The following is a 14,521-nucleotide window of genomic DNA, read 5'->3' as shown; positions in this document are numbered from 1 at the left end:
GGTGCAGCCGCAGACGTATCTGTGGATGGGGGTGCGGGTGTGCAGCTCTTTTTGGTGTCACCCCATTGAAGGGTGACACCTGGGTGAGGGCCGCACCCCCCGCACCCCTCTCATGACGCCTCTGCCTGTCACCCACTGCCTCTCCCCAGCGTCACCCACTACCTGACACCCACTGCCTCTCCCATTTGTAGGAGAGAGCAAATTTCTAGTTTGCAGTAGTGATGTGCACCGGACATTTTTCGGGTTTTGTGTTTTGGTTTTGGATTCGGATCCGTGGCCGTTTTTTTTTGGATTCGGACGCGTTTTGCCAAAACCTCCCTGAAATTTTTTTGTCGGATTCGGGTGTTTTTTTACAAAAAACCCTCAAAAACAGCTTAAATCATAGAATTTGGGGGTCATTTTGATCCCATAGTATTATTAACCTCAATAACCATAATTTACACTAATTTTCAGTCTATTCTGAACACCTCACAATATTATTTTTAGTCCTAAAATTTGCATCGAGGTCGCTGGATGGCTAAGCTAAGCGACACAAGTGGCCGACACAAACACCTGGCCCATCTAGGAGTGGCACTGCAGTGTCAGGCAGGATGGCACTTCAAAAAAATAGTCCCCAAACAGCACATGATGCAAAGAAAAAAAGAGGCGCACCAAGGTCGCTGTGTGACTAAGCTAAGCGACACAAGTGGCCGACACAAACACCTGGCCTATGTAGAAGTGGCACTGCAGTGTCAGACAGGATGGCACTTCAAAAAAATAGTCCCCAAACAGCACATGATGCAGAGAAAAAAAGAGGCGCAATGAGGTAGCTGTGTGACTAAGCTAAGCGACCCAAGTGGCCGACACAAACACCTGGCCCATCTAGGAGTGGCACTGCAGTGTCAGACAGGATGGCACTTCAAAAAAATAGTCCCCAAACAGCACATGATGCAAAGAAAAAAAGAGGCGCAATGAAGTAGCTGTGTGACTAAGCTAAGCGACCCAAGTGGCCGACACAAACACCTGGCCCATCTAGGAGTGGCACTGCAGTTTTCTAGCGAGAGGATGAGTGCTTCCTTCCTCATGTGAAGCTGAACCACTAGCCATGAATATAGGCCAGGGCCTCAGCCGTTCCTTGCCCCACCGTGTCGTAAATGGCATATTGGCAAGTTTACGCTTCTCATCAGACGCTTTCAATTTTGATTTTTGGGTAATTTTACTGAACTTTTGTTTTTTGGATTAAACATGCTCTCTACTATGACATTGGGCATCGGCCTTGGCAGACGACGTTGATGGCATTTCATCGTCTCGGCCATGACTAGTGGCAGCAGCTTCAGCACGAGGTGGAAGTGGATCTTAATCTTTCCCTATTTTAACCTCCACATTTTTGTACTCCATTTTTTAATGTGTGGAATTATATGCCAGTATCAATAGCAATGGCCTACTACTATATATACTGCGCACAACTGAAATGCACCACAGGTATGGATGGATAGTATACTTGACGACACAGAGGTAGGTAGAGCAGTGGCCTTCCGTACCGTACTGCTATATATACTGGTGGTCACTGTCAGCAAACTGCAAAACTAAAATGCACCACAGGTATAGAACCTAGATGGATAGTATACTTGACGACACAGAGCTAGGTAGAGCAGTGGCCTTCCGTACCGTACTGCTATATATACTGGTGGTCACTGTCAGCAAACTGCAAAACTAAAATGCACCACAGGTATAGAATCTAGATGGATAGTATACTTGACGACACAGAGGTAGGTAGAGCAGTGGCCTTCCGTACCGTACTGCTATATATACTGGTGGTCACTGTCAGCAAACTGCAAAACTAAAATGCACCACAGGTATAGAATCTAGATGGATAGTATACTTGACGACACAGAGGTAGGTAGAGCAGTGGCCTTCCGTACCGTACTGCTATATATACTGGTGGTCACTGTCAGCAAACTGCAAAACTAAAATACACCACAGGTAGAGAATCTAGATGGATAGTATACTTGACGACACAGAGGTAGGTAGAGCAGTGGCCTTCCGTACCGTACTGCTATATATACTGGTGGTCACTGTCAGCAAACTGCAAAACTAAAATGCACCACAGGTATAGAATCTAGATGGATAGTATACTTGACGACACAGAGGTAGGTAGAGCAGTGGCCTTCCGTACCGTACTGCTATATATACTGGTGGTCACTGTCAGCAAACTGCAAAACTAAAATGCACCACAGGTATAGAATCTAGATGGATAGTATACTTGACGACACAGAGGTAGGTAGAGCAGTGGCCTTCCGTACCGTACTGCTATATATACTGGTGGTCACTGTCAGCAAACTGCAAAACTAAAATGCACCACAGGTATAGAATCTAGATGGATAGTATACTTGACGACACAGAAGTAGGTAGAGCAGTGGCCTTCCGTACCGTACTGCTATATATACTGGTGGTCACTGTCAGCAAACTGCAAAACTAAAATGCACCACAGGTATAGAATCTAGATGGATAGTATTCTTGACGACACAGAGGTAGGTAGAGCAGTGGCCTTCCGTACCGTACTGCTATATATACTGGTGGTCACTGTCAGCAAACTGCAAAACTAAAATACACCACAGGTATAGAATCTAGATGGATAGTATACTTGACGACACAGAGGTAGGTAGAGCAGTGGCCTTCCGTACCGTACTGCTATATATACTGGTGGTCACTGTCAGCAAACTGCAAAACTAAAATGCACCACAGGTATAGAATCTAGATGGATAGTATACTTGATGACACAGAGGTAGGTAGAGCAGTGGCCTTCCGTACCGTACTGCTATATATACTGGTGGTTACTGTCAGCAAACTGCAAAACTAAAATGCACCACAGGTATAGAATCTAGATGGATAGTATACTTGACGACACAGAGGTAGGTAGAGCAGTGGCCTTCTGTACCGTACTGCTATATATACTGGTGGTCACTGTCAGCAAACTGCAAAACTAAAATGCACCACAAGTATAGAATCTAGATGGATAGTATACTTGATGACACAGAGGTAGGTAGAGCAGTGGCCTTCCGTACCGTACTGCTATATATACTGGTGGTCACTGTCAGCAAACTGCAAAACTAAAATGCACCAGTTATAGAATCTAGATGGATAGTATACTTGACGACACAGAGGTAGGTAGAGCAGAGGCCTTCCGTACCGTACTGCTATATATACTGGTGGTCACTGTCAGCAAACTGCAAAACTAAAATGCACCACAGGTATAGAATCTAGATGGATAGTATACTTGACGACACAGAGGTAGGTAGAGCAGTGGCCTTCCGTACCGTACTGCTATATATACTGGTGGTCACTGTCAGCAAACTGCAAAACTAAAATGCACCACAGGTATAGAATCTAGATGGATAGTATACTTGACGACACAGAAGTAAGGTAGAGCAGTGGCCTTCCGTACCGTACTGCTATATATACTGGTGGTCACTGTCAGCAAACTGCAAAACTAAAATGCACCACAGGTATAGAATCTAGATGGATAGTATTCTTGACGACACAGAGGTAGGTAGAGCAGTGGCCTTCCGTACCGTACTGCTATATATACTGGTGGTCACTGTCAGCAAACTGCAAAACTAAAATGCACCACAGGTATAGAATCTAGATGGATAGTATACTTGATGACACAGAGGTAGGTAGAGCAGTGGCCTTCCGTACCGTACTGCTATATATACTGGTGGTCACTGTCAGCAAACTGCAAAACTAAAATGCACCACAGGTATAGAATCTAGATGGATAGTATACTTGACGACACAGAGGTAGGTAGAGCAGTGGCCTTCTGTACCGTACTGCTATATATACTGGTGGTCACTGTCAGCAAACTGCAAAACTAAAATGCACCACAAGTATAGAATCTAGATGGATAGTATACTTGATGACACAGAGGTAGTTAGAGCAGTGGCCTTCCGTACCGTACTGCTATATATACTGGTGGTCACTGTCAGCAAACTGCAAAACTAAAATGCACCACAGTTATAGAATCTAGATGGATAGTATACTTGACGACACAGAGGTAGGTAGAGCAGTGGCCTTCCGTACCGTACTGCTATATATACTGGTGGTCACTGTCAGCAAACTGCAAAACTAAAATGCACCACAGGTATAGAATCTAGATGGATAGTATACTTGACGACACAGAGGTAGGTAGAGCAGTGGCCTTCCGTACCGTACTGCTATATATACTGGTGGTCACTGTCAGCAAACTGCAAAACTAAAGTGCACCACAGGTATAGAATCTAGATGGATAGTATACTTGACGACACAGAAGTAGGTAGAGCAGTGGCCTTCCGTACCGTACTGCTATATATACTGGTGGTCACTGTCAGCAAACTGCAAAACTAAAATGCACCACAGGTATAGAATCTAGATGGATAGTATTCTTGACGACACAGAGGTAGGTAGAGCAGTGGCCTTCCGTACCGTACTGCTATATATACTGGTGGTCACTGTCAGCAAACTGCAAAACTAAAATACACCACAGGTATAGAATCTAGATGGATAGTATACTTGACGACACAGAGGTAGGTAGAGCAGTGGCCTTCCGTACCGTACTGCTATATATACTGGTGGTCACTGTCAGCAAACTGCAAAACTAAAATGCACCACAGGTATAGAATCTAGATGGATAGTATACTTGATGACACAGAGGTAGGTAGAGCAGTGGCCTTCCGTACCGTACTGCTATATATACTGGTGGTCACTGTCAGCAAACTGCAAAACTAAAATGCACCACAGGTATAGAATCTAGATGGATAGTATACTTGACGACACAGAGGTAGGTAGAGCAGTGGCCTTCTGTACCGTACTGCTATATATACTGGTGGTCACTGTCAGCAAACTGCAAAACTAAAATGCACCACAAGTATAGAATCTAGATGGATAGTATACTTGATGACACAGAGGTAGGTAGAGCAGTGGCCTTCCGTACCGTACTGCTATATATACTGGTGGTCACTGTCAGCAAACTGCAAAACTAAAATGCACCACAGTTATAGAATCTAGATGGATAGTATACTTGACGACACAGAGGTAGGTAGAGCAGTGGCCTTCCGTACCGTACTGCTATATATACTGGTGGTCACTGTCAGCAAACTGCAAAACTAAAATGCACCACAGGTATAGAATCTAGATGGATAGTATACTTGACGACACAGAGGTAGGTAGAGCAGTGGCCTTCCGTACCGTACTGCTATATATACTGGTGGTCACTGTCAGCAAACTGCAAAACTAAAATGCACCACAGGTATAGAATCTAGATGGATAGTATACTTGACGACACAGAGGAAGGTAGAGCAGTGGCCTTCCGTACCGTACTGCTATATATACTGGTGGTCACTGTCAGCAAACTGCAAAACTAAAATGCACCACAGGTATAGAATCTAGATGGATAGTATACTTGACGACACAGAGGTAGGTAGAGCAGTGGCCTTCCGTACCGTACTGCTATATATACTGGTGGTCACTGTCAGCAAAACTCTGCACTGTACTCCTCCTATATAATACTGCTGGTCCCCAGTCCCCACAATAAAGCAGTGTGAGCACAGATATATGCAGCACACTGAGCACAGATGTGGAGCGTTTTTCAGGCAGAGAACGTATAATACTGGTGGTCACTGGTCAGCAAAACTCTGCACTGTACTCCTCCTATATAATACTGCTGGTCCCCAGTCCCCACAATAAAGCAGTGTGAGCACAGATATATGCAGCACACTGAGCACAGATGTGGAGCGTTTTTCAGGTAGAGAACGTATAATACTGGTGGTCACTGGTCAGCAAAACTCTGCACTGTACTCCTCCTATATAATACTGCTGGTCCCCAGTCCCCACAATAAAGCAGTGTGAGCACAGATATATGCAGCACACTGAGCACAGATATGGAGCGTTTTTCAGGCAGAGAACGGATAAAACTGGTGGTCACTGATCAGCAAAACTCTGCACTGTACTCCTCCTATATAATACAGCTGCTCCCCAGTCCCCACAATTAAGCAATAAGCACAAATATTTGCAGCAACATTAATAAACGGAGAGGACGCCAGCCACGTCCTCTCCCTAACATTTCCAATGCACGAGTGAAAATGGCGGCGACGCGCGGCTCCTTATATAGAATACGAATCTCGCAAGAATCCGACCGTGGGATGATGACGTTCGGGCGCGCTCGGGTTAACCGAGCCATACGGGAGAATCCGAGTATACCTCGGACCCGTGTAAAATGGGTGAAGTTCGGGGGGGTTCGGTTTCCGAGGAACCGAACCCGCTCATCACTAGTTTGCAGTGGTGCACCGAACACCCTAGTTTTGGCCCTGCTCTGATCTCAATTGCTCTGCCTGCTTCCCTGCAATTTTATTGTGCAGTGTCTGTCTATTCTAAGGAACCGAGCCCTGGAGGGCAGCTGTAAGTAAACCCTGTAGTGCACAGACGACATTAATTGATTTGACTTTGTCTCCAATCTCAGTCATGTTAACGACCTTAAGTTGAATGGCGGACCTGCACTTGTACTGTGTGGTGCAATGTGTATAATGGACACTACTATGTGGTGTAACATGTACATAGGGTACTATTGTGTTGCTTAACATATATATGTGGCATTGTGTGGCATAACATATATATGAGGTACTACTACTGTTTGGTATAACGTGTACATGGGATACTACTACTGTGTGGCACAATATGTATAATGGACACTACTGTGTGACATAATGTTTATAATGGGCACTACTATGTGGCGTAATGTGTACATAGGGTACTACTAATGTGTGGAGTAACATGTGCATGGGGAACTGTTACAGTGTGGCATGTGTATCATGGGCACTACTACAGTTTTACATATGTATAAGTAGTACTACTATGGTGTGGCATGTATAATGGCATGGCGTGTATATGGTGTGGCATGTGTAAATGGTGTGGCATGTGTATAATGGGCACTACTACTGTGCGGTGTAACGTGTATAATGGGCAGTACTATGTTTTGGCATGTGTATAATGGACATTGCTATGGTGTGGCGTTTCATGTACTGTATATGCGGTACTCTGTAGCGTAACGTGAATTTTTGGCACTATTTTGTGGCATGTAAGTTTTGGACACTGTGTGGCATAATGTGAATTGAGGCATTTTATTATACTACATATAAAGTAACATGGATCTGAATTTTTTAATGTATCTATTCAATGTATTCAATGCCCCAAGCCTTTCTTATTTATGAAAAAAAAGCACCAGGCAACATTAAGGCTTATATTTGCAAATCCCTTTTTCTTCTTCTTTGTTTTGTATTTCATTATGTAAGCAGTTTTATAGTAATTAAGCAGTTTATGCATCTATATAAGATTTCTATTGTGCATTTCATTTATTTGTGGGGGGTTTTGGTGGGGATGCCGTTTTTCATTTTGCCCTGGGCGCCGAAAAGCTTAGTTACGCCTCTGATTGGAAGGTTACTGGTTTCTAACCAGGGGCTTTAACTACAACTTGATTTATTACATAATACACCCTAGATTATTTTTAATCATACATTTTATTAGGTTAAAGCCTTACTACGGTTATGTTCAATAAAATAGCCATTATAAAGCACATTATGAAAACAATATATATGTAGTAGAACAGGTGTCTCAAAGGCAACCTGGGAAGTTGCACTTTTATCTGAGGTTTTTCATATTATTATTATTATTTGTATTATTATTATTATTATTATTATTATTATTGTTATTATTATTAACAACAGTTATTTTGTATAGTCCATACATATCATGCAGCACTTCATAGAGGATATTTACTCATCATCAGTCCCTGCCCCAGTGGAGTTTACAATCTATAGGGAAGATTTATCAAAGCTTGGTGAGAGATTAAGTGGAGTGAGATAAAGCATCAACCAGTGGAGAGAGATAAAGCATCAACCAATCAGCTCTTAATGATATGCTGCAGACTCTGTTTGAAAAATGGGGATCCGATCTTTAGGTCGACAAGACTTAGGGCGACAGTGTCTAGGACGACCACTATTGTTCGAAAGTAAGTAGGTCGACATGGTTTCTAGGCCGACAGGGACTCTAGGTCGACATGACAAAAGGTCGACATGAGTTTTCACATTTTTTTCTTCTTCATTTTTTTTACTTTTTCATACCATACGATCCACGTGGATTACAATTGGGAACGGTAACCTGTGCCGAGCACAGCGGAGCGAGGCACCTTGGCCGAAGCATGGCGAGCGAAGCGATCCATGCGAGGGACCACGATGCACTAATTGGGGTTCCCGTTCACTCTACGAAGAAAACGACACCAACATTTTCTTTAAAACTCATGTCGGCCTTTTTTCATGTCGACCTAAAGTCCCTGCTGACCTAGAAACCATGTCAACCTACTAACTGTCGACCAAGTCGGTTCTATCTAACATACCACACCCTAAAAAATGACAGGAGCTGATTGGTTGGTATTTTATCTCTCTTCACTTTATCGCTCTCCAAGCTTTAATAAATCCCTATTCCGTATTCCCTACTATATGAACACTTTCATATTCTAGGGTTTGCTTTTTGTTAGAAGATAATTAAACTACCAGCGAGTTTTTGCCTAGTGGGAGAAAACTGTAGCACCCAGAAGAAAACCATACAGACCCCGCACAGATTATTGGAATTTAACCCATGACCTTGAGGCAGCAATGAATCACTGTCCTGCCCTATGCATTAGTTAGAAAAACACCACCCTCAGTTCATATGTGAGATGCTTACTCTTGGGTGGGTTCATCTCTACTTCAAATGGCCCCTGCTCCACCAGCAACCGTAATACGGGGCAGTAAGGGCAGTAAGTAAGTAACTGTATGGAGGAAGCCCGCCCAGGAGCTGCATGGAGGAAGCCCTCCCAGGAGCTGCATGGAGGAAGCTGACTCAGGAGCTGCGCAGAGGATGCTAGCCCAGGAGGTACATAAAGGGAGCCAGCCCAGGAGGTATATAGGGGATGCTGGCCCAGGGCCTGCACAGAGGAAGCCATCCCAGGAGCTGTATGGAGGAAGCCTTCCCAGGCACTGTATGGAGGAAGCTGGTCCAGGAGCTGTATGGAGGAAGCTGGCCCAGGAGCTGTATGGAGGTAGCTGGCACAGGAGCTGTATGAAGGAAGATGGCCCAGGAGCTGTATGGAGGAAGCTGGCCCAGGAGCTGTATGGAGGAAGCTGGCCCAGGAGCTGTATGGAGGAAGCTGGCCCAGGAGCTGTATAGAGGAAGCTGGCCCAGGAGCTGTATAGAGGAAGCTGGCCCAGGAGCTGTATGGATGAAGCTGGCCCAGGAGCTGTATGGAGGAAGCTGGCCCAGGAACTGTGTAAATAAAGCTGGCCCAAGAGCTGTATAGAGGAAGGTGGCCCAGGAGCTGTATAGAGGAAGCTGGCCCAGGAGCTGTATAGAGGAAGCTGGCCCAGGAGCTGTATGGAGGAAGCTGGCCCAGGAACTGTATAGAGAAAGCTGGCCCAGGAGCTGTTTAGAGGAAGCTGGCCCAGGAGCTGTATGGAGGAAGCTGGCCCAGGAGGTGTATGGAGGAAGCTGGACCAGGAGGTGTATGGAGGAAGCTGGCCCAGGAGCTGTATAGAGGAAGCTGGCCCAGGAGCTGTATAGAGGAAGCTGGCCCAGGAGCTGTATGGAGGAAGCCAGCCCAAGAGCTGTATGGCGGAAGCTGGCCAAGGAGGTGTATGGAGGAAGCCAGCCCAGAGCATATGCAATCCTTCTCTGCCACAACCATATTTGCTTAAACTTTTTAAATACATTTATTTACCTTGGATGACAAAATTGACAGCCTGTCTTTCTGCCTGGGCTCTTAAGCTGTAGTTTTTTGAATTAATATGTGGAAGAGGTCTTTTGCGTCCCATGAGTGAAACCACAAGTCCTGCATGCAGGGGGAAAGAAAAAAATGTACTTTAAACCCTGAAAAAATAGGTTTGGAAATTGCTAAAAATACTCCTAATAGATTGCAACAGCAACAGAACCTGTATCATAGGCAAGAGGTGATACTGTACGTAAGGGAACGTTATTTCCATAAAAAACACATGCAATTCACAATGTATTTTTTGGAAAAGCTTGAAAAATATTGGAATACTACTTTGACATGTATTTAATGTTTGTTATATTTATATTATTTACTAAAGATGACTGCCTTTTATGGCCCAACCATTTATGAATGACAGTAATAACAATATTAACAGTTTATATAAGTTTAAGTTCCTTTTTAAGTTCATGGAAGTTATGTAATCGCTTCAATTTTTACAGGACTGGCTGGATACCTGCAAGACTGACACTAAATTTATAGCGACAATCAGTTAAAAGGTTGAACCAGCTATAAATTTAGTGACAATCTTGTAGATATCCCGCCTGTTTCATAAAAACAGAAAATATTACATCCCCTATTTCTCATTTAGAAAACTCAATGTTTACACATGCCCACCTGTAGGCAAATGCAAGGACTTTCCAACTGTTTGGACTGGCCCCCTCACCATGACCCAGCCAGTGGCACAAATCATAACTACAACAGCAGAACACAATTTTATTAGATATGTGGCCATACCATGTAGAATAAGTTGTTCAGTATAAGGGACAGGATGGAGCCACTGAGCATGCCCACTGCTGCCTCTCCAATACTGCTGGGTATGTGGATCTGAGCGCTCAATCAGTGGTATGTAGTCAAAATTTCAACATTTAGAATGTTGACACCAGAATGTCAACATGGTCTGAATGTTGACCTTCACAATATCATGTGAATTAACGTAATGTTGACATTGTGAATCTCGACAGACAAAATGGGGGGTCATTCCGAGTTGTTCGCTCGTTATTTTTTTCTCGCAACGGAGCGATTAGTCGCTAATGCGCATGCGCAATGTCCGCAGTGCGACTGCGCCAAGTAAATTTGCTATGCAGGTAGGTATTTTACTCACGGCATTACGAGGTTTTTTCTTCGTTCTGGTGATCGTAATGTGATTGACAGGAAGTGGGTGTTTCTGGGCGGAAACTGGCCGTTTTATGGGAGTGTGTGAAAAAACGCTACCGTTTCTGGGAAAAACGCGGGAGTGGCTGGAGAAACGGAGGAGTGTCTGGGCGAACGATGGGTGTGTTTGTGACGTCAAACCAGGAACGACAAGCACTGAACTGATCGCACTGGCAGAGTAAGTCTCGAGCTACTCAGAAACTGCACAGAGAAGTCTTTTCGCAATATTGCGAATCTTTCGTTCGCAATTTTGATAAGCTAAGATTCACTCCCAGTAGGCGGCGGCTTAGCGTGTGCAAAGCTGCTAAAAGCAGCTTGCGAGCGAACAACTCGGAATGACCCCCAATGTCAATAGCTTGTGTTAGTGTTAGGCTATGGTTAGGGTTTAAATGCACAAAAAACATGTTGACATGATGAATGCTGATTATCATATTTCAACATTCCACCCATGTCAATATTATGAATGTCACCTTTCTGATATTGAGATTCTCAATTTCGATATTTTGTACCACACCCCAATAAGTGCACTGGACCAGTCTTATCAAGATGGTAAATTAGAATTATAGTTGTTTGTTAATTTACGTTGGTTTGAGATCTAGCATATAGGCATATCTTGCTTCCCTGACCCACTTTGTGTAGTGACCGGACCCCTTTTTGGTCCCCCACGGGGCCCTGCTCTTCCCACTATACAACTCTCAGTCTGTGGCTTCCTGCTGCCTCCATTCCCCTCCTCACAACATGTCAGTGCCCCTGTGACATTATTGATTCTTATATAGCGCAGCACATTATGTATCTCCTGATATACTCTGTACTGCTGGGGGACCCTGCTATTTCCACTATATAACTCTCAGTGTGTGGGTTCGTGCTACCTCCATTCTCCTACTCACATCACGTCACTGCCACTGTCACATGCAGCCCTGTCCTGCCTGACATATTATGCATCTCCTAATATACTGTGTGCTGCTGGGGACCCTGCTCCTCCCACTATATGACTCTCAGTGTGTGGCTTCCTGCTACATTCATTCCCCTCCTCACATCATGTCACTACCACTGTCACATGCAGCCCTGTCGTCACTAACATATCATGCATGTCCTGATATAGTCTGTGCTGCTGGCCCACACCTAGGGGTGCTAGGGGTGTCTTGCCCCCACAGTGTTTGTTCCCAGATTGTAAGTCATATGTGTACCAAGTTTGGTGTAAATTGCTGCAGGCATTCCGGAGTTATGCTGGAACATACATACATATACTGTATACATACATACATACATACATACATACATACATTTTTGACGATTTCCATGGATAGACAATGACATTTGTAAAACCGGTTCTTAGAAAGCACCTGGGTCCTAAGGAGAAGCTACCTGCCAAGTTTCAAGATTGTAGGCCTTGTGGTTTAAGAGAAGAGATTTTGAGATGAGCCAATCAGTGAGTCAATCTCCTTTTTTGCCTTTTTTATATATAGATATTTATTATGGGATGTTTAACTTTTTCCTGACCACTTATGCTATTTATGTGAGCAAAGTTTCCCAAACCCTAACCCTAACATTGCATGATTTAAAGATCTCCTTAGTATCACATTTGAGTAATGAACTGTATATACCTGTGGACCAAACAGGAGATTTGGAATACAGGCACTTTTAGGTGTCCCTGAGGACTGAGGGGGTCATTCAGATCTAATCGTTGCTGTGCGTTTTAACACAGCGGCTGATCAGACCCGAATGACGCATGCACTTCACCGGCACGTCGCACGGCTGCAACGGGCATTGGCGATCTGCCACAGGATGGTGCAAAGAATCCATTCGGATGGGCGTTCGCAAGCAGATTGACAGGAAGAGGACAGGGCCGAAACTAGGATTTTTGTCACCCGGGGCAAGGTAGTCATTTGACACACCCCCCCCCCCCCCCCCCCCAAAAAAAAAATAAAAAAAAATTATTTTACAATAAATAAATAAATATAATAAAAAAAAAACAATTTAAAATAAATAAATTAATTAATAAAAATATTATTTATATATATATATATATATATATATATATATATCTTTCAGAACTTTTTTACCTGAAAAATTGCCTTTTCTAACATAAATTTCATATCCAGGAAAAAGTGTCCCCATTTTACACAGTACGACAGGCAAGTGTCCCCATTCCCCATTTTACACATTGCGGCAGACAGGTGACCCCATTTTACACATTGCGGCAGACAGGTGTCCCCATTTTACACATTGCGGCAGGAAAAAGTGTCCCCATTTTACACATTGCGGCAGGAAAAAGTGTCCCCATTTTACACATTGCGGCAGGCACGTGTCCCCACTGGGCACTCGGGAGAAGGGGGTTTCAAAGTCTAAAAGTGCCGCGGCGGGTGTTAGGGGGTCTCGGCGCCCCCTCCAATCCGGCGCCCAGGTCGCCTGCCCCCCTAGCCCCCCCCCAGTTTCGGCCCTGAAGAGGACGTTTGTGGGTGGCAACTGACCGTTTTCAGGGAGTGTCCAGAAAAATGGAGGCAGGATCAAGCGTTTTTAGGGAGCGTGTCTGACGTCAAATCTGGTGTCGATCAGCCTGATGTGATCGCAGTGGAAGAGTAAGTCCTGGGCTCAAACTCATGGGGTCATTCAGATCTTATCGCTAGGCAATGATATTTGCTGCCCTGCGATCAGATAGTCGCCGCCTACAGGGGGAGTGTATTTTAGCTGTGCAAGTGTGCGATCGCATGTGTAGCAGAGCTGCACAAACTGCTTTTGTGCAGTCTCTGAGTAGCCCAGGACTTACTCAGCCGCTGCAATCACATCAGCCTGTTCCGGACCGGATTTGACATCAGACACACTCCCTTGAAACGCATGGACACGCCTGCGTTTTTCCAGACACTCCCTGAAAATGGTCAGTTGTCACCCACAAACGCCCTCTTCCTGTCAATCTCCTTGCAAACGCCCGTGATAATGGATCCTTTGCACAAACCCATCGCTGACCAGCGATCCCCTGTGCAGCCGTCCGTCGCATTTGCACATTGTGGTGCATACGCATGCACAGTTCGGATCTGATCGCCTGCTGTGCGAAAACGCACAGCAGCGATCAGGTCTAAATTACCCTCTTTGTTTTTCTCTTTATAGTATGAATGATCAATATTGGCAATTGTTACTATGACAAGTTTACCTTTCCGGTGGCACTGGTCTATAACTTTCTGTGTAAAATCTGACACACTGTATTTTTGCAGAAAATGTTCCATAAATGCATTAGCTTCAGCTCGTGTTGTACCCAGACACTGTGAAAGACGTTCTTTTCCTTTAGCATAGGTAAAAATAAAAAAATAAAAAAAATGTATATACAGTCGTATGTGTATCAATAAAACAGCAGCTTTAGTTGTTTTAGGGGACTAAACTGTTAGAGAAGCAAATAAAGCCACCAGCAGAGAAGTGGTGACAGCACTGGGCACTGACAATAGGCACAAGCTGCACCCATGCTCAGTGGCGTCACAAGGCGGGTGCGGGGGGTGCGGACCGCACCTGAGTGTGACACCTGGAGGATGGTGACAGCAAATGTCAGCTCCTCCACAGTGACAGGAG

At 44.5% G+C, this 14,521-nt stretch overlaps 1 protein-coding gene across 6 annotated transcripts in view; it reads right to left on the bottom strand.

The window, feature by feature from the left end:
* The window catches only part of POLN (DNA polymerase nu), a 617,268-nt gene that overhangs the window by 99,208 nt on the left and 503,539 nt on the right, over window positions 1-14,521 (bottom strand). For all 6 annotated transcript variants that reach the window (XM_063924721.1, XM_063924733.1, XM_063924728.1 and 3 more), the window contains 2 exons: window positions 14,112-14,240; window positions 9,761-9,871 (listed from right to left, as the gene is read on the bottom strand). In XM_063924721.1, coding sequence (XP_063780791.1) covers window positions 9,761-9,871; window positions 14,112-14,240 — 240 coding nt within the window. The remainder of the gene's footprint in view (window positions 1-9,760; window positions 9,872-14,111; window positions 14,241-14,521) is intronic.

Source organism: Pseudophryne corroboree, chromosome 1, assembly GCF_028390025.1.
Source record: "Pseudophryne corroboree isolate aPseCor3 chromosome 1, aPseCor3.hap2, whole genome shotgun sequence".
Classification (NCBI taxonomy): Eukaryota; Metazoa; Chordata; class Amphibia; order Anura; family Myobatrachidae; genus Pseudophryne; species Pseudophryne corroboree.
Note: the sequence above shows the minus strand (reverse complement) of the source record. Positions and strands in the feature narration are given on the sequence as shown.